At 38.9% G+C, this 21,123-nt stretch overlaps 1 protein-coding gene across 2 annotated transcripts in view; it reads right to left on the bottom strand.

The window, feature by feature from the left end:
- Nucleotides 1–316: 316 nt before the first annotated feature.
- igsf9b (immunoglobulin superfamily, member 9b) overlaps nt 317–21,123 on the bottom strand; it is a 49,192-nt gene continuing 28,385 nt past the window's right edge. The window contains exons 4-22 of one of the 2 annotated variants that reach the window (XM_079637319.1): nt 17,919–18,065; nt 15,331–15,482; nt 14,242–14,359; nt 13,257–13,398; nt 12,802–12,947; nt 11,990–12,132; nt 11,769–11,909; nt 11,538–11,654; nt 10,379–10,529; nt 10,159–10,270; nt 9,669–9,844; nt 9,187–9,425; nt 9,020–9,104; nt 6,373–6,543; nt 5,924–5,960; nt 2,331–5,756; nt 2,007–2,182; nt 1,685–1,888; nt 317–1,390 (exon numbers count right to left, since the gene is read on the bottom strand). In XM_079637319.1, coding sequence (XP_079493445.1) covers nt 1,698–1,888; nt 2,007–2,182; nt 2,331–5,756; nt 5,924–5,960; nt 6,373–6,543; nt 9,020–9,104; nt 9,187–9,425; nt 9,669–9,844; nt 10,159–10,270; nt 10,379–10,529; nt 11,538–11,654; nt 11,769–11,909; nt 11,990–12,132; nt 12,802–12,947; nt 13,257–13,398; nt 14,242–14,359; nt 15,331–15,482; nt 17,919–18,065 — 5,870 coding nt within the window. In that variant the 3' untranslated portion in view covers nt 317–1,390; nt 1,685–1,697. The remainder of the gene's footprint in view (nt 1,391–1,684; nt 1,889–2,006; nt 2,183–2,330; nt 5,757–5,923; nt 5,961–6,372; nt 6,544–9,019; nt 9,105–9,186; nt 9,426–9,668; nt 9,845–10,158; nt 10,271–10,378; nt 10,530–11,537; nt 11,655–11,768; nt 11,910–11,989; nt 12,133–12,801; nt 12,948–13,256; nt 13,399–14,241; nt 14,360–15,330; nt 15,483–17,918; nt 18,066–21,123) is intronic. The other variant, XM_079637320.1, reaches the window with a different exon arrangement.

Genomic DNA, 21,123 nt, shown 5'->3' with positions numbered 1-21,123 from the left:
CTCTTCAGCATTACGCATGTTGTGTTGTCTTACGATTTCCACAGCATGAAGATAAGATCTTATGGATTTATGAATGAACCGCTCATTTTGAAATCTACAAACATGTTTTGACCTGCTCTTCAAACATTACAATGCTCATAACTTTCGTTAACTCTACAATTAGTAAATCCACTTCACCAGCTAATTACTCTTCACCAGCGATGCCATAGAAATATACACAGCTACCGCAAAAAACAGAAGGTCAGACAGCTCGTTTATCTAGAGCATTATTATTTTTGAAGTAGATGATTGTTCACAGAAACCTCTCACAAGCATAACATTTCTCAGTGGAACATTTTATTTTACAAATCATACAAAAATGAGTGACAACATTTATAAAAAACAAATATAAGAACATACATAAAACTTTTTTTTTTACAAAACCAAAATTATTCTGTCAAAAAACATTTAAATGTATTACAAAATGTACAGCAGCATCTTAGATATAAGATAGATCAATGTTTTCTCAAAACATTCATGAACATTTGTAAAAAGAAAAAGAAAAAAAAGAATTAAAAAATATATTTACATCGCTAAGCACAGACTGAGTTTCCATGTAGATCCATGTGCCAAGATGCCGTCTATTTGTCAAAACAAATATAGAAGATTAAGTGAGCTGGCTGCAAAAATGTTTCTGTTTGGGAAAGTCAATTACGGTAAAGCGATAAATTGCGAGGAGAGTTTGATTGAGAGTTAAGGCGGCTAAGCTCTTAACTCAATGTTGGCACTTAATTTTTGCTTTAAATTATAATGACAAAGAGTTTAAAATGAATTCAGTTCCAAGATGAACGGCAATCAAATATACACATGGTAGACAAACACAGCAACATTATATTCATATATACATGTACGCCTGTATATGTAAAATACAACATTATATATTTCAGTCGCTTGGAATATAAGTTTCCTTGGATGCAGTATCTGATTGTCGAAGCAGACTTTATGCTATACTGTTATTTTGGTTCGGCTGAATGGAGAATGTAACAAAACCCTTTGAAAGTAGTTATATTTCTAGAGTGTCCATTATCCACAATGGATATCAATTTCATTTATAAAACCTGTATAAAAACAATCATACATTTCAGTAAAAACTGTAATTTATGAAAGCTCATCTTATAGTCTAGAAAGTGAATGTGAACGAAAGACAGTGATACAAAAACTATATTCCACATACTATACATATTTCAAGTTTGGAAAACCTTCAGAAGGAGCTGAACGCACCTTTACAGCGTAATGACAATAATGAATATACATCAAAGCTGGTCAATGATATTTAAGTCTGGTTCCTTTGCTTTCGCAGGATTTGTAAGGTTTTTACTCAAAACCAATTTGTCGTCTTCCTTGGGATGCTCTGGAAATATAAATACAGGGATTATAGTTAGTTGCCTACATACTCTGGCTTTAAATTGAATTTAACATGGGAATAAGTGAGGCATTTCATACAATTTTGCTAGCATAATACTGTCCTTGAGGCCAAATTGTAATATTGCACTTTTCAGAATTTTGTACTGTCAAACAATGTACTGTAAATCAAACATCAGTTCTGTGGACATTTGTCCCTAAAAAGGGAAATATATTTTTTAAAAATTCCATAGCTAAAACAAGTTAAACTTCAATATGGATTGGTTAAAGGGAGGTAACGGACCAAGGTAAGGTTTTCAGAGCAATGCGGAGCTGGAGTCAGAGTCTGGGTCAGGGGGGGTGCAGGGGTCTCGGGAGTAGGACTCCTGGGCTCTGCGGTACTCCTGGAACTCCTGTCGCAGGGCATTGAAGCGAGCATCACTGAGGGAACGACCATACCGGTGCTGAGGAGGCTGGGACACTAAGGGAGGGCTGATGGTGTACAGGCCTGAGAGGAGAGGAAAGGAGGGGGAGGAGGAGGTGGAGGACGGATAAAGTTCAGGGGAAACTTAATTTGCCATTGTATTTGGTGTTGGAAATTAACAGATTAGCTCAAGTGTTTTTACGTTTACTCGGGAAGTCCTGGAGGCCAGCGGTGGAGCGGGGGCGTTCTTGCCTAAATTCCCTGCCTCGCCCAAAGCCTGCATGGGGCCGCTCCATCTTCACGGCCTCCAGGATGTCGTGATCCACAGAGTGTTCCGCAGCATCCCATTCATAACTTTCATCTACTGAGGTATTTCTTCTACACACACACACATGCAACAATACATAGTGAGATTGTACACATTTATATCACTGTCATTTTGTACATAAGCAAAATAAGACATTGGGAACTATTCTAGTTTGTCTGTGCTGAGGTCTTGCCTCATGTATGTGTGTATCAGCTTCACCTTTTGGACCTCCGTTCTCTCAGGTCTTTATCTGTCCTGTGCCTCTCGCTCTCTTCTGTGGTCTCTGGCGAGCTGAGTAAGGTTGGAGTGATAGAGAGAGACTGGCGTAGGTGACCATGTCCATACGGTCCCACACTACCTCTTCCACTGCTCTGGCTGGCGTAACTGGCTCTGCCCCCATCACCTCTTATATCCCGGCCTTCTGTCTCTGTACAGCCCCTAACTGCACCCGTCCCTTTGTCCACCTCTCTCGGGATGTCTTGCTCTCGTAGGGGGAAGGATGTCTGATATGGTGAGGGCCAGCTGTAACCTCTGGGGAGGAAAGGCCTTGGTGGATACCTTCTGTGTTCTGCAGGTTGCAGGTAGTCCACCCTAGCCACTGATCTGGGTGGAACAAAAGGTCGAGGAGGTTCTTGTGGGACATACTTATGCTGAACTGACCTAAGTGTTTCCTGATAAGTCAGCGGCCACCTAGAGAAATCTTGAAAGACCGCTGCCTGTCGACGTGGATCTGACTCTCGCCTGGAAGGAAGGGACGATTCCATGTGTTGTGGTGGATCTGGGACTGAGGGAACAGGTGTGTGGTAGGGAAGTGTCATGTCAGATCTCTCAATATGATTACGTCTCTCTAGACTGTAGCTGGTAGGAGGTTGAAAGGGCATTGACCCTCGCCATGATGGGCCAGACATGGGATAGCAGCGTGCAGGGGTACGACCCAGACTGTAAGATTTGAGCCTTATATCTGGGTGGGGAAATTTATCTCTGTAACAAGTCTCAGATATATAAGCTCTTGGATTTTCAAAATGTTCCCATCTAGAACCTAAACTAATGGACTTCTTAAGGAATTGATGCGGTTGCCCGACTCCAGAGAGGGTCCTACAGGGACCAATGCTGACTGATTTCTTCATGAAAGGCATAGGACCTGGATAGATCCGTGAGGATATCATATTTGTCCGTTCACCCTGAGCCTGATATCTTTGATATTGTTCAGATATTGAGTCTGGACATTTGGAAACAATTGCTGCCATGCTTTTAGCCGTGTTAATTAATGTCTGTGCTTGACCATGCTGTGTAACTTCTTGTTTTTGATGCCCTAAACTCTGAGAAACCAAAGGCTCAGAACTCTTTTCCTTTTCTTTAGGTGGTGAGAAACCTTTCTTGGTTGTGTTTGAGATGCCTGATTTAAGACATGTATCTTGTGAACAAGGTTCAGAAATCGGAATACTTCCAGGTTTATGGTGTCCCACTGGTACGTTCAGGGTTTTGTGGTCATGAACAGCCCCATTGTGAAGACTAATATTGGTCCCAGAGTGCTCCTGATCATCTTTTTCCCAAATTGTGGGTACAACGTCAGGCTCATCTCTTAACAATGCCCTAGTTTCTGCCTCAACACTGGGTTCAACAGATTCTGAAGGCTCAGTCACTTCTACAGGATCATCTACACTCATTTCAATGAAACCCGGAAGACTCAGGTATTCCAGGATAGTGCTGGTCTGCAGTGGGGACATCCGGTCTGGTTGGGGAGCAAGCTTAGCTTTCATTGATTCTGACATTCTCGATAAATTTGACTGATCACTTCCTGCCTCATTTTCCAACAGGGTCAGGTGTGATATTCGACTAGGGCTTTCACTGAAGACACATTTGTCACTCTTTCGGGATCGAGCCCTGATACCCTCTTTCTCTTGCTCATTGTAAGGCAATATGGAGCTGGAATCACTACTCACTATAACTTTTCCGTTTGCTCCTGCTTTCTGATGATCATAGGGCAATGTAGAGCAACCTGATGGATTACGACTCAGTTTTTCTTTTTGAACGGCCCTTATTTCCTCTGCGTCTGTGACACTTTGAATCATGGGATCAAGGAAATGTCGGTTAGGACTAGTATCTCTATCTCTTCCGGCCACCATTTGGTGCATCTCAGATGGTTGAGGATTCAAGTGAGCAGGGGATGTTGATCTAAAGGCTGGAGCCTCTTTTTCCGTTTTTCTTTCTTGCAACCAACTTTCCTGAACTAAAGTCCTGTTGGGCAGCTCCTGCTCCTCTTCCAGGTGACTTTCCGGGTGTCTAGCTTGTGCCCCACTCAGGTTGGTTTTACTGGGAGAGGGTATGTCCCTGGTAGGAGAGAAAGGTGAGAGAGAGGTATATTGTGTGGCTGGTGAACGAGACACGTCTGTTGCCAGTGAATCTTCTAGACCGGCAATGCCTTGTTGACGTGTGTGAGGGTAGAGTGAATGAGGTGTGTTCCCTTCAGAAAGGCTTTGCACTGGCACCAGGCTGGTGGGGGATGTCACAGGGCTTATATCCCACTGGATGTATGAGGAAGATGAAGAGGGAAGTCTCTCCATGGGACTACTGGTGTTGCCAAAATAACAGCCCCTCCTATAGTCCGATACACGCTGGGCCAGGCTGCTGGGTCTGTTTTTTTGTCGTAAATGTATATCTTGGGGCTTCCAAATAGGGTCTTCAAACTCAACACCTGTCCATTTTCTTAAGGGACTTGCAGACTTGGCCCGCCTCTGCTCATGTGCCTGTACCCTTCGGCTGGCCGTATAGTGTTCTAGCTCCCTCTCCATTTGCTCACGTTCCTTCACCAGCTTTAAACATTTGCTTAAGTTGTCCCTCTCTCTTTCACCATCCAGTTGAGTTACCATAGTGCTGTCCTCTGTCAGCTGCTGGCTGTCTCCATTGATTGGCTGGTATTGTGCCTGGTGGAGGTGCCTCTCTCTCTCCAAAGCTCGGGCTCTCCTGGTTAAGCTGGGATATATGTCCTCCCTATGACTGGCACTCCGGCATTTTTTTAGTGAGTCACTCACCCTCTTTTCGCTGCAGTCTGAATAAAAACTGGCCTTCTCTAACAAGGCCTCAGAGCAGCCCTGCTCATCATCAGAGTAGAAACAGCCATGACGGGAAAAGTTTCTGGCCATTGCCCTCACCCTGCCAGGGGAGTGATGGGGTCTCTCTGGGTCTGGAGGGTCCACCGTCAATGCTGACAGATTCTCTCTCTGTACATCCCTCTCTGAACGTACAGGATTTGATTTGTTGGACTCTTTAAAAGTTCCATTGTTACTCCCTCTACCAGGTGAATGTGGGAACTCTTTTTTGAGGTTCTTTTTGATGTGGGTTGGTATGGAGTTTTCTAGGTCCGGTTGGATAACGAAGCGGCCATCAGGACTTCTGGCTATGGACTCAATAGCAGATGTGGGTGAGGGAGATCCACCAAAGTGGCTCTCACACAGGGTGTAGCGTGGAGGTGGAGAGGATGAGGACAGGAGCTGCTTTCTCTGATCCTGGTACTCACTGCGGCTGCCTTTATCAAAGGAGGAGCGGTCTGAGCGATCAGAAGAGGATGAGTTGGGGAAGAAGTTTAAAGGAGGGCATAGTTTTAACTTCAGCACACTGTCGGGACTGTCAGAAGGCGAGTGAGCTCTGAGGAGAAAGAAGACAAGTGAACATTTAGGGAACAAATTGAGAGATAGATTTTTGAAATAAATATATCATCCATTCAGGTTGTCATTTCAAAAACCCATTGTAGTACAGTGACAAAGATGGAGAAGCGTAGGAATGATACATGCATAGCAAGGAAGGACACTTACTGTGGAGACGAACTCGTCTGGAAGGCAGAGGGGATATCTGAAATGGTTTGGAGGATGCAAAGTTCATATCATGCCACAGATAATGAGTCATAAGATGACAAAGTGCCAAAAACAAAAGCAGCCTCAACAGAAACAGAGATGCCATGCATGACAATACCACTGATGGCTGAGAACAAATACATCACTTCAAATGTGTCAACTATCAGTCTTTGAGGCATTAAATGTCTATATGGTCATAGCGATTGATAATGCATCAAAGGCCTTAAGGAGTTGACTTTTGAGTAATGTTTTAACTCTTCATTAAGTACACAATCCATGTATCTGAATGTTGCAGCCCCAAATGACTTCAAGAGCATGCAAAAAGATTTAAAATGTTTTTTATAGTGGTGTACTTTGTTCAACAAAAATGTCATATTCAAAATCAGCAATCTTCATCACTGCTTATTTACCATCTCTCTTTTTCCTTCGCCGTTGTCCCCTTCTATTGTTCATAACACACGCTGTCACCAGAGAAAGGATGATGGCAGCAAACAGGAAACACACACCCCCAATCACACCAGCCAGCAGGGGCTCAGGAACAAAGGCCAGGAGACTGGGTGCTGCCGGATACATCTCCATACCTTAGGGCCACACATTACATGTTACCTTCTAATAATATAATAAATCAATTAACAATTAAACAATTAATTTATACCAATATTACATTTCTGACTTCTTGAACCTTCTATTTATTAGGGTTTAAACGGATCGTAGTTGATCCGTGATCCCTACAGACCAGGCCCCAGCACGCATGTGATTCACGGATTAATTGCAAGTTTTACCACCATAGAGTGAAAGTTTATCATTTGTATGTGTTTTTGTCTTACCAGTTTACACATTCAATAGATTTTAAACCATTCCAGCACTAAAAGAGGCAAAAAACTAATTTAATTTGGTACTCGCTTGCTATCTTTGGATTGATTCCTCTTTCGCCTCTCCTTGCACTTGGATAGGATGGACACAAAATGATGTCAAAATACCTGTCTAGTCAAGTTCTCTCGTAAACACAGTTGTTGTCTTAAGTGAACGTAAAGAGTTGTGTGTCATTATAATGGATCCGTGCATTAGGTATAGTGACAGCAGCAAATAAACACCTGCTGTTTTCAATGTCATTAATGTTATTCAAACAACAAGCTTTAAAGGGCACCTATTATGGAATTTTGAAATTTACCTTTCATGTAGTGTGTAACATAGATCTAAGTGAACAAAAACATCCTGCAAAGTTTGAAATATGAAAGTGCACCGTATATAAAGTTATTGTCTTTCAAAAGTGAGAGTCGACTCTGAGTCATTTTTATGAATCGTTAGAAGACCGAAGCTTTTTCTCTGACTAGATGACGTCAACTTGTCAAGTTATTTGAATACGATACGCCCACTTATTGCGCTCCAAGGCCAGCAGGGAAACATCATGGCGACGAGACGCTGTGTTCTGAAGTGCGGCTCAAAAGCCAACTTTTTTCATCTGCCCAAGGAGGAGCATTTGAAGACTAAGTGGCTACAATTCATATATACAACTATACCACAGAATAGTCCGAGCCTTGTGCTTTGTTCGCGTCATTTTGAAGACGATTGCTTTTTAAATGCAATCAAACTTGGATTCGCGAGCTGACTGATATTGAAGGAAGGTTCAGTTCCAAGTGTATTTGCATCAGCTTCCTCCTCCGTATCACAACCTGTAAGTGTTATTAATAATTTTTGCTTTTATATTTTATGTAGCATGCTTAATAATTATTTTGTTTGTTGTGTAAGCACCGTTTAGCTTCTAGGTCTTCAATGACAATTGTATTGAGATATGTGAAGTGTTTGTCGTTGTTTTCGGAGTTGTCTAAAGAATAGAGTAATACCTCGTAGTAACGTAACTGCATTTTTTTTTTTTGTAAAAACGTTATGTTTATGCATCGGGCTAATGCAAACAAAGACTGATTGTGCTTTTACAATATGAACTCTGGGCTATGCTCGCTAACATAACATTAAATTCTTTATCTTATTTTTCGTTTTTTACTACAAACTATAAAGCAGTGGACTATAATTATTATTATAATACAATTTAATTGATAAAAGCATCATTGCACTCCGTGTTAAAAATAAGTATTATCTCTGTAAACACTGCTGGGTCATCTGACCAATCAACGCAGATTAGCGTCGCGCAAAGGAGGGGTTTGAAAAACGAGTCGTTGAACGAATCATTTGGGAGTCGGTGAGCAAATCAGGTAAAAATAAATGCATATTATACGAAAACAAAAGTGTCTTTTGTCATTACATGCATGTAAAACTGTTGTTGGGGACTCCCACAACAACATTAGGAACATTTTAAATGTCATAATAGGTGCCCTTTAACAAAGATTAAGCTATATAAAATGTATACACTGAACTCTATAGTGTTATTTTACATTTAATTCTTAAATTTCGGTACCTGAAATTAATACTACAGTTAGAACTTACTTTATTTGTACTTGTACTTTTTATTTGTAGCTTTGTTGTATTGTATTTATCTACATGCTTGTAATTAGTGTATATATTTTTTATATAACAATATATGGTTACACTTTATTTTAAGGTGTCATTGTTACAGTGTAATTATATATTTAAGTACTGAGTAATATTAATTAACTACATGTACTTACTATAGGGATAGGGTAGGATTGGGATTTGGTTGAGGGTTAGTTGCATGTATTTATGCATAATTTACTGTTATTACTATGGTAAGTACATGTAACAACAAGGACACTAAAATAAAGTGTTACCCAATATATAAATTGTTTCATTTATTTTCTTGCTGATCCAAAAAATAATCTAAAAACTTAAGATCTGAACCGTGGGTTTTGTGAACTGTTGAACCACTACTATTTATCATATTAAATCATATTAATATTCAATTATATTTATTAAGTTTTTCCAAGCCTCATAAGAAAAAAAAAAACCTCTTTCAAATATATATACATTTTAACCTGTTAACGTTCAGCCAGAGCGAGGACACACTGAAGCGTTTTTTTTTTTAATAGTTCAAAGTTACTATCTTTGTTACTATCAAAATATCAAGTTCTGATTTAGCCTCACCTTCAGTAGAGATGACAACTGAGTCACTGGGCACACTAACCAGTCTGTCTCTGCGAGACAGAAGACTCAGCTCATAGTTGGAGTCCTGTGGAAATAAATGAAGAGAAAATTAACCATCAAGTGAAAACGAATGGCATAGAATAGGGACATTCAACACCAAGCTTTACCTTAACAAGTCCCTGTACAATCAATTCGGTCACGTTGACAGCAATCTCTCTGTCTATAGTGACCCACTCCCCTTTTCCCCGCTTCGCTAGAAGTACAAATGAAGTTAATGGTGGAGACTCTTCTAGAGGTGGCACCCATTGCAGCAAAACACCCAGTGATGTACGATTGGCTGACAGCAAGGTGGGAGGGAGCAACACCTCAATGGTGGTTACCACACTGGGAGCGTCTGTTGGAGGTGCTGCAATGAAAAAAACAAAACATAAAAGGGTTTATCTTAGCATAAATCTTGGACCATAGGTTTGGAATAACTTTATAGTCCACCAGGGAATGCTTTGAATCAAATAAGGGAACACAGTTCTGTTAAATAAACTATAGACAGTCTAAACCTTACCATGTATAAGATACGTGTCTCTATGTGTAGAGCTAATTGGAGACCTCATAAAGTGCATGATTTGTATGTATACAAATTTTTTTTGCTCACCCAGTGTCGTAATGGTGACAATCTCACTGAAGGGGCCGGACCCCAACTTGTTTTGTGCAAGAACACTGAACTGGTAACTAGCGACAGCTTGCAGACCCGTCACCAGCAGGGAAGTTTTCGATGTTGGCACAGGGATTGATGCCCATTCATGTTTTCCTCTCACAGTGGGCTTTATCCTGATAAAGAGAGATATATGATATAAAAAATTGAAATGCTACTAAAATTCAATGATTCTCAAAATCATTTCAAGGATACAGCAAGACAATGAACAGCTTCAAACAATTCTTCATTTTGAAAGTTGAAAAATAACATGTAAACAAATGAAAATGTATTTTATACTTTCAAGTATTAAGTTCTGTGTATTTAAATTAACAAAATACAAAGAAAAACACAAGAATTTGACACACACACACACACACACACACACACACACACACACACACACACACACACCTAGTGCTGCTGATGCATTCAGTTTGAGGTCACTTACCAAACAGTAAATCTCTGAGTGTATCCTCCATCAAAGCCTGGCTCCCAGGACACATTGGCCTGACTGATCCCTGGATCCACAGACACGGAGGTAACAGCATGGGGACTTGTGCCTGAAGAAAACAGAACAGATAATATATTCGAGTTCTGTCCCATTTGTTTTTCTATAGGTAAATACGGGTTCTTTTTATTGACAGTCATCTATTCCCTGTTCCTCTCACCTAGCACTAAAATCATGGTTGCCACACTGACAGTGGCCACACGGTTGGTGGCAAGACACTCCCACGCCCCCTGGTGGTCTTTACTGAGTGGACGCAGGACCAGAGAGCCATTGGATAGGACTGTAAATGGAGAGCGAGGGGCAGGACCAACCTAAAGCAGATGAGAAAGAAACTTGACTGAAGCATGTTATACCATTTGAGGCTTTAAATCCATGTCTGCTAGTATAGGTTTGATATTTTTTTTAGGAGATTAGCCTTTAAATACACACATTTAAATAACACACGTAAGGAATAATTGACGACAATTATTATAACCGGTAGTCAATTATTCCGCTTATACTACAGTTACCACACCTCGAAACATTGTTCAGATGATGTATTTCAAGACGTTTGTCAAGTTTTTTGTCATTAAGACATTTGTCATTCTTACGCATCTAATCCCATCCCATGCCTCCGTTGCTAAAGTTAGTAACGGAGGTTTGAGCCACTGATAGCTCAAACACAAAGCCCTTTTAACAACTAAGCCATTCAATAATTATTTATTTGTTATATTATCTGCAATAATTACGACAACCCGTGCAGCAGGACTATCAATTTATGTATATATTCAGTTTAATTTTCTATTGATAATAGATAGGACTATATATACTTTATTTATTCAAATTAAACTGCATGTTTTCATTGATTGTGAAGTTAGACATCGGAAATTGCAGATCAAGCGCATGTTTTTTCTTGTTACATTTACATTTATGCATTTGACAGATGCTTTTATCCAAAGCGACTTACATTGCATTATCCTATACATTTATACATAGGTATGAGCAATCCCCTGGGATCGAACCCACAATCTAGCGTTGTTAACGCAATGCTCTTACCACTGAGCTACAGGAAAGCATAATTGTATCCTATTTTTTTGTTATGAATTGTATCCTATTTTTCGTTATTACAGTCAACTACGCGAAGTGATATGGAACTGTAATGCGGTCAAGACCTGCCAGGAACTACTTTAGCTGGAAATAATTAAGCGTTCGTCAACCAATCAGATTCAAGGATTCAACAGCCCTGTAGTATAAATAAATATAAATATTTGCAATGGCAAGTGGTAAATCATGGTCATCTGAAGGTTATTGGGATTAAAAATAAATAAAATAAAACTTACTTTAATCCATGTAATGTTAGGGGCGGGGTCTCCCTCAGGTTGACAGGGTATCACCAGCTCCCTACCTACTTCTTGTAGGTACTCGGCACGGGGCGACACGCGGAATGAAGGGGGGTCCTATGGACCACCAGATTACAAATAAATGATCAGCAACTCAGGTGTCAGGTCAGTCATTAATAATAAATTTCACTATGTGGTGATTATTTTCCATTCTAGTGATATGGTGTTCACCTTCAGGATAACTTTGGTAGGTTCTGATTGGCCCATGGTCCCGTAACTGTTATAGGCTGTGCAGGTGTACATACCCACTGCATCATCATTTGCTGCAGTTATGAACACTGAGCCCTCTGAGTTGAACATCCATCCTGGATACTGACCAATCGAGACGAAGAGTATAACATGATGTAATGTGGGTCACAATTAAATAAGATGCTTGATGATATACACTGTACCTGCTGCAGGTCCAAGGACGCTCCATCTTTGGTCCAATTGACATACAGCACAGGGGGCTCGGCTTGAACTGGGCATTTGATCTTCCCCCCCATTCCCACGGGAAGATAAGTCTCACGGGGCATCCGAACCACTCGTGCAGGGTCTTTAAGAAGATTAGGCTTTTAATTATGTCATTTATATTAAAAGGGACCTATTATGCCTTGTTTTTAGCATCTACAAGAATAGGGTCTCATACTTGAATGTTTAAAAAACTTTTTTTGTCACATATTTTACATTGTTGCAGCTCCTCTCTTCTCAGTCTGTCAGTAATGCTCTGTTTACTTCCTGTCTCAATGAAGCCCCTCCTTCTGAAAAGTGCAATGTGCTCTGATTGGTCGGCTGGATCAGTGTGTTGTGATTGGTCTAGCGCTTCCAGTGTGTTTGAAAAATTCTACTAAATAACTCAACCAGGCTCCTCCCCTTTATTTTGTGTATGCTTTTTTTGTATGCAGGAATTATTTAAATGAGGAATACTGTGACATGTTCGCTCCCGGAAGAAAACGCAAGGCTACAACTGAGGCGTTTCAGAATAAGAATAAATATAGAGAAAAACTCCCTGTGCTGTGCTTTGTAAATTTGAAGCCGTTTTTCATGGTCAAACAGCAGCATTACACGCTAAAGAAGGGTGAACATGTAAAAGACTGATAGGACCCCTTTAATAACCCCTTTAATTTAAATCTTCTGTTGCTCTCTTTATCTGGTATACATGAAGATGAGATTTTAACATTTTAAAAAGAAAGAATTCAGAACCAATAAATTGCAAAGCACTCACGTTTAACTTTGAGGTAGGCAGACGCAGAGGGCGGAGTCATTAGACCATTGGTGGGTGTGCAGGTGTAATTCCCAGAATCCTCAGGGATAAGACCTGAAATGAGGAGTGTCCCGTCCACTAGGATTTTTACCCGTGACTTCAGAACTCTGTAAACACAAACATGCATCAGCAAACAAAGACACACAGACATAGTAAAGATTTTTAGTGTAGTCCATAACTAAACTACACAGTTCAATGACAATCAATGCTATTAATATTATTTGTAATAAATGGAATTAACCCAAATAATTAGAGTCTACAAAACAAATAAATGATTGAATATTTAATTTTTTCAGCTTTGATTGTAATTATGTAAAAATAACGCATTATACAATACTATTTGAATGCTGTGATTGTCCAATCAGAATTCCAGTGTAATAATGTAATCTAAGCTCTTGTAATCGTAGGTCACTTACTCAATGTGAAACACGTTTTGGTCTTGTTTCCACCACTCGTATGTGAGGTTAGAAGGATACGCTTCTGCTTGGCATTGCAGAATTGCATCCTGGGACATATTCATAGTGGTGTCCTCAGGGGGAATGATGATAATTGGAGGACCTGGTTGAAAGCAAAAGAGAGCATAAAAGCATGCATGTGAGACTGAATGCATAAAAGCATGCATGTGAGACTGAATGCATAAAAGCATGCATGTGAGACTGAATGCATAAAAGCATGCATGTGAGACTGAATGCATAAAATGTAATCAGCTTTGATGGGCATCTGGATTTGAGGAGGTTGTTCAGGGGTGAGATTTAGGCTTAAGTCCCAAATGCATTGTGTTAAAGCACTACCGCCACAAGAGGGCAGTGTTTGTTTTTCATTCCACTACAGTTTGCCAGAAAAGTCACTCTAAATTCTTATGCTGGGAAAAAAATTAATGCGAGATACTGTCTAGGTTTTTAACCACATGCTATAGCATTCTGTAGTCCAATGCTCAGAGGATGACAATGTATGAAAAAACAGAATGGCAAGGCTAGCATTGGCTTTGCAGTTGTGCGATCAACAAAAAACAATATTCTTTATCATCATGCAATTGAGGAACTTTAATTGATGCATTTTATTTGTTTCATGTTTATCATCTTTCATGGTGCACATCACACACACATTTAGAGCTGAAAATCTTTCATTTTTTTATTTAAAGAGGCCATTGCATAGTAGAAAGTTCATATTTTCTGACCTAAATGGAAGCCGCAACCAGTTCTTAATGTGAACCAAGCCAGTTGCAAACCACATGAAGCTGAGATTAAGGTTATTGACTTTGGACACAAATCCAACTACATCGAAGACTCCAATGTTCTCATACCAAATGCTGCTTAAGGTAAACACTTAATACCCTGCAAGCCTATTTACATGCAGCTGGCTTTCTTCGCCCACGTGGACAAGACGTGGTGTGTGACTGACCTTTGACCTGCAGCTGGGTGGTGTAGGTAAGGTTCCCTTCTGAATTGGATACGTGACACTTATATATACCTGCCGTTTCCCTGGTAACCTTGGCTAAAGACAAGGTTTCATTGAGTACCTGTTGAGGGAAATGAATGTTTAGGTGATAAATGAGACTGTCAAAGAGGAAAATGTGAACAGCCCAAAGTGAACTCTACACTCAAGCAGTCATAGTGCTTCTGTAATCACAATCTATATCTGAGTAAAACAGGATATTCAATCAGGGTAAAAATGTAGAGATGTAGATTTGAATTGCACAATGAAAAGTTGGTTGTATATCAGAATGGAGCTGGTTGGAGGGGAGGGATTCATGAATAAGACTAAAACATGTATTAAAGGGACACTGTGTAGGAATTTCTCCCATCTAGCGGTGAAATTGTATTTTGCATTCAAACGAATAGTGTTCTCTACTGCCTCGCTTTTTCAAATGTGTGTTGCAACTACGGTAGCCACTATGTACCAAGAAGCTATGACAACATGTCTTCCAATAGCACTTCGTCGAGTTTAACTTTACATGTTCTACTGTTATGCTGCATATATAATGATTTACACAACCAAGCAATGAACAAAAACTTGTAATTTACACCATAACATTGACTTGCGAGAAGAAAGCAGGCAACTTCACCGTCTCTTTCAAAGTCTTTCTCCTTCATTAGCTCTTTCCACCTGGGAAAAGCTATCCCGATATTTACCCTCGATTTTTAAAAGTGCCGGTCACTTTTCCTTTTAAATAGGCTAGTGCTTTTTGTCCCTCTCTGCTATTATAGTTTTTCAAGATGGCGGAACGACATGGAAGCATGCATGGGCTTACCTGTCCCATTTAAATAAAGATAAGAAATTCTTCGCTTACAAGGATAAGTCAGATCATTGGCAGAGGTCATTTTACACCAATGAGGACATATTTATGAATAAAGACATTGATTTTAGCTAATAAAATACTTAAACTACACAGTGTACCTTAAAGAAAAGCGTTGATTTGGAATTCTTGTTGAATTTAAATTATCTTTATGAGCTGTCAGTCAACTAATAATCAACTGAAAAGCTGTGTACCTGAACTGCTTCTTGTTTCTCAGCGGCACTGCCATCTTTTCTCCAGATGATGATGGGTTTGGGGTTTCCATGAGCATCACACTGGAGGCTGAGAGATTCCCCCAACATGACCTCCAGAAAGGCAGGAGGAGTCTTTATGAACACTGGAGGAGCTACAGCAGACATATCCATCAAAAAACATTTTCATAGAGAAAATAAATGCATCAAATAAAATAAGAATGAATAAAAAAATAATAATAAATTAAATAATAAATTAAATAAATTATTTAATTAATTATTTACATATTTATTTAAATACAAAAATAAATAAATATTAAATTTACTTTTATAATTGGCTTAATCAGGCAGACGATTGTAATATCAGACTAATTAGACTGATATACGATACAAAAAAATATTTTCTGATACTTATGTCACCGATATATACTGCAGCACTTTAGGGGATAGTTCACCTAAAAATGAACATTCTGTCATTATTAATTATCCTCATGTCGTTCCAAACCCGTTTTGTTCATCTTTGAAACAAATTAAGATATTTTTAATGAAATATGAGAGCTTTCTGTTCCACCATTGACAGCAATGCAACTACCACTTTGACACTTTAAAAAGTTAATAAAAAGATCGTAAAACTAATCCATATGAATTGAGCGGTTTAGTCAAAATTTTCTGAAGAGACACAATAACTTTATATGATGAACAGATTGAATTTAGGTTTTCATGTTTTGGGTGAACTATCCCTTTAAGGACCTAAAATCATTGCTTTACACTTGCTCACAGTAGAGTAGTCTTTAACTTTCTCAATGCGTAACACATGCAATTATGTAATAATGGACATTTGCAAGTGTGGCAAAACCTCTAAACGCATCTTATTTCCCCATAACCCTGTCAACACAAAGACATGTTTTCCAGCAGCACACTCACACAATGACAGCTTTTAAAAGCGCTGTAAGCTGACACTGTGCATATAATGGGCGTGAAACAGGACGCACTGAAGAGACTCGGACTGTGAGCGGGAGTTTCTGTGATCGCTCGTACATGCTACAGTAACACCACCAGATGCTAAAAGCCAGTCTGAGCCCTTCACAGGATTCACACATCAGTGCTGAAGGAGTGTGTGTGTGGGTGTCAGAAGAAGAGTGTGTGAGTTTTCAGAAGGCATGATAGTCATCCTGAAGGTGTGAGACAAAGTTCAATGTGAAAAGATTGTAAGCAACAGAAAGTGAAAAAAGTCAAAGAGCTTGTGTAGTGTGATGAAAATGCATGAGTTCTGTTGATATAAGAGCAAAACATCTGCATCATACACACTGACGCAAGTGTCATGAAAAATGAGAGATCGGATAACACAATTCTCTCTTATTCACTGCAACAAAGCCTTTTATATGAGCTGCAGATGCTGCTTTAATCAGACGTTTAATCCTTTTCCTAAGAATACAAAAATGTCAGCTGCTTTATTGGCATGAACATGAAACATAAGAGCACCATTATAAAATATACATGCTCTTAAACAAATGCATGTTCACTTTCTATGGAACCTAATTGTCACAAGATTAATTTTTAGGATTAAGCAATACAGCTGACATGCAACACATAGTCTTGTGTCTGTTTCTCATTAGGGGTGGGCTGTATGTTCTTATCACATTATTTTTCGCAGGACGTTTATATATTAAATAATCATCTGGAATTTCCAATTTGGCATAATACAGTTAATTAAAATTACCGTACTTGATGGACACAAACCAAAAATTCTGATTGGGAAAGAATACATTTTTCATCAATTCATTTGAATCTTTATAAACGAATAGTTCTGACATGCAAAGCCATTATGCACGCTTGAATAGCAGGCTTGTGCACAATTCAGAATTGAATTGTGAATGACTCCTGAATTCCAATTAAATTCTTGAATTTGAATTGAATTTGAATTGATGTCAAAAACAGGATCTAGAATTATAATTTGAATGTGAATTAAAGGAAGCAGAATTGCAATTCAATAAAAATTCTAAGAAATTCATATACATGTTTTAAGTGAAGAGTTTAACAATGAAGCTTTACAGTTTATGTCAGATATGACTGCATTATGCACTTTGTATTTCAAGAATTTGATCATTATCTATATTTTAGAACAAATGTATGCAGGGTTGAGGAGTGACTAGTTACGTCTAATGAAATGATGTTATTAAATTACAAAATTAATGTAATTACTGAGGTAAAATGTGTAATTCAATTAGTTACTAATCAAATTAAAAGGAAATTGCTTTGCATTGATAAAGTAATCAAAATAAAGTAAACCAAAGCACATTTATAATGGGAAACTTATAACAGTAAGCAATTACATTTCCAAAGTAACCTTCCTAACACTGAATGTATGTGAGATTCAACATTCTTTCTGTTGTGTGACTGTGGAATTTCTTTGAATTGCCATGAATTTAATTCCACTTCCTGTCATTCCAATTCCAATTCCAATTCAACTTCCTGTGGGGCGGAGTTAATTCAATTCAAATTGCAATTCATGAATTGAATGGAGGCCAATTCTGAATTTTGCACAAGCCTGTTGAATAGAAGAAACAACCTCAAAGCATTTCTTATCCCACCTGAGATGGAAAGGAAGTTCCATGTGCCGTTCTGAAACTCATCTGAGGTTCTGTCCAGCAGGAGAATTCGACATTCAAACCAGCCCTCATCCTCCAGAGTCAACTTATCCACCAGAAGAGACGCGCCACGGCTCAATGACACACGACCTGCCCCGGAAATCAAAGAGACAAGCAATTATTCAGCAGCACTTCAGCGTGATTAAGAATGAGAAAGCACACAAAACTGACGCTCAAGCAGCCAGACAGCAACTCTGAGATCACGGGTTTGATGATTCCCAGTGAATGCAATGCAAGTTCTTTTTTCATCTGGCTAATGCATACATGTAAATTCTCTTCAACACGCAGTACAGAAGCAGACAAGTTGCATATTCCAAAAACCACATGCATACCTGAAAACAACCTGTGCAAACCATTACATCCAAATGGGATTATTTTAGCCCTGTTACTTCACAAGCCAATGAGGAATTTAATATGTTAATACTGAATTTAATACAGATGAGCGTTTAGAATTCTAAGTTATTCTGATGTTTATTTACAACTTAGAATTAGATTTTTTTTTACAGTGCAGTTTTACAACATAAAAAATAAAATTTTTATGGCCTCCTTTTACTGAATATTTTCCACCCACTTTGTATTCACCAGGAGAAAATGTATGCCTAATCAAATTTTACATAAAAGCAACAGTAATATTCATGCTATATAACTGATTAATGCAATGCACAACTCAACAAAATAGTTCAATTAGGACATTTAAGTAGCTTTTATAAACATGCCTTAGAAAAAACCCATCATTGGTGCACATCTTTAAACAAAACAATGGCACTGACATATTAAGATATATCAGTGCAAATTACTTTCAGTTAAAACAGCTCAAAGATGCATTATAGTCTGGGACTAGGCTTAAACCTTGTCTGTGAAACCGGGGGATAGACAAATAAAAAATGCTTCAGCGCACGGAGTAAAAAGCACCACCTGTTTTTGTTTATTGCACAGGCACGTGGAAACATGTGGAAAGAGCAGCTCAACTCCATGGAAATCTGAACATCTCTCGGCATGATGTAACATGGTCAGCTGTTTCCTCATATCCCCAGACTCAAAACAAAACAAAACCACACTAGCATTGAAATGTGATATGAAAGGAGCAGACAGACAATCAACTCGCTTTCAAAGCAATAGAGACAGTTTTACTCTACTACTAGAAACTCTTTGAAATGAAAGGTGATATGTGTGTCGTCTGGATATTCGAATCTGGTTTTTCCACCTCAACCTCAACCTCCCCTTCTCTTTTGATTGTGCTTTTCTTTTCCCAAATTCCAGTGTTGTAAATGATGACACACTGATAACGCAGTGGATGCGGGCTGTGAGTCTGTGTTTCCGCTTGGCTGGAAAGCAGCCGTAGGATTTTGAAAGTAAGCCAAGTTCCTCAGTGATGGGACGCGCTCTCTGCGGAGAGTACGAAAATAATACATGACAACTTAATGCAGAAACGTTACAGCTGAGCAAATCTAATCCAAACACACCTGGAGTCTGACATACCGCCGAACTCTCCAGTGATGCGTGCAGGTGCGCCCGCGCTAGATTTGCACCATCAGACTTCAGTCAAGCATCACAACCCCTAAACTCAAGTACTCAACTTCAGTGTGTAACTCTCCTCACACCAGCTGTGCTGATGACATGAATACCCCTTAGACAAAGTACAAATCTAGGTGATATCTGTTGCTCAGTCAAACCGCAATCTACTCTTTTAGCCAATAGGAAACATCTAATTCTGACCATGTGTGGATGCAGCAGTAACTGAAAGTTAAATGTGTAAATAAGTTATATATAGAAGGCTGATGAATACTGAAGGCCTGTTCGAACAAGTCAGTGCCATTATAACATCTCTTTATCTTTTATCAAACGTGCTGCAATATTCTCTGCTTGACATGTCTATTCATCCAATAGACCACAAATGAGATCTATTAATACCTCAATTGTTTCCATACAATATTTGGGATTGAATGGCCAAAGTCTGCAATCAAAAGCCAGAGATTTCAGAATGAACTCAACAAAAGGATCTGAGGTGCTATCCACATTTATTTTATAGCTATTTACTGTTGCTGTATGACAACTACTGACCTAAAATGAAATAGACAAAAATTACAAATAAATAAAAATAGCACAAAAATAAAAAGTTATTTTTAGAAGAAACATCCGAGACACAAGTTGATATTTCAAGGAGAAAAAGCCTACCGTTCCAAAGTTTGGGTTTTATACGATTTTTAAAATGTTGTTGAAAGAAGTGTCTTATTTGATCAAAAATACAGTACTATTAGAGGTAATATTATACACCGTTTACTGTCTATTTGAATTTCAAAATGTAATTTATTCCTGTGATCAATTCAGCATCATTACTCCAGTCAGTGTCACATGATCCTTCAGAAATCATTCTGCTGCTCAAGAAACATGTATGATTATTATCAATGTGTAAAAAAGTTGTGCTGCTTCATATTTTTGTGTGGAAACTGATGCATTTCAGTATTATTTGATTTATTAAATAGTACAAAAGAGCATTTATTTGAAAAAGAAAATAATATTCTTTATTGTCACTTTTGTTCAATTTAATGCATCCTTGCTGTATTCACTTCTTTTAAAACCCCTGTTGAACAGTAGTGTAACTGAGACTCAATTAAGTCCTCTGAGCAATAACAAAAGCAATCCTGACTTCCAAACACAGGGTCATTTCCTCAGCAGGTGACGGCTCCATTGAACAGGAACCGTATAACAATCAATCAAGCAAAATGCACCGCCTGAGGGGTTATTTCTTCAAACCCACCACACAGTATAAACAGCCAACTATGACTAACAATTAAGCCCAGAGTAACCACAGAGCTGCTGCTGCGGGGAGTGTTTGAGATTTTTGCATAGATAATAATTGACTGATCTCATCCTTCAGAAGCGCTCTTTTCACAGAGCAGCAGCCGGTGTGTGTGTTTACTGTCATTAAAAGGTTCCTCTGATCCAGGGTCAGAGGGGGAGGGTGGTTATTAAAGCAGGAGAAGGGGGGAAAGCAGGGTGTATCTATGACAGCAGGTGTGTGGATGTTCCACAAATATATAGGACTATCTCTCTCAAAAAACTAAATATTCCTTCAATATCCAGTTATTTTGGGTAAATATGGAGCTATGGGGAAAACAAACACCAAATGGACTTGCATACATTCAAT

This window comes from Phoxinus phoxinus (assembly GCF_949152265.1).
Source record: "Phoxinus phoxinus genome assembly, chromosome: 15".
Classification (NCBI taxonomy): Eukaryota; Metazoa; Chordata; class Actinopteri; order Cypriniformes; family Leuciscidae; genus Phoxinus; species Phoxinus phoxinus.
The sequence above is the reverse complement of the archived record's forward strand: the minus strand, read 5'-3'. Positions and strand labels throughout refer to the sequence as shown.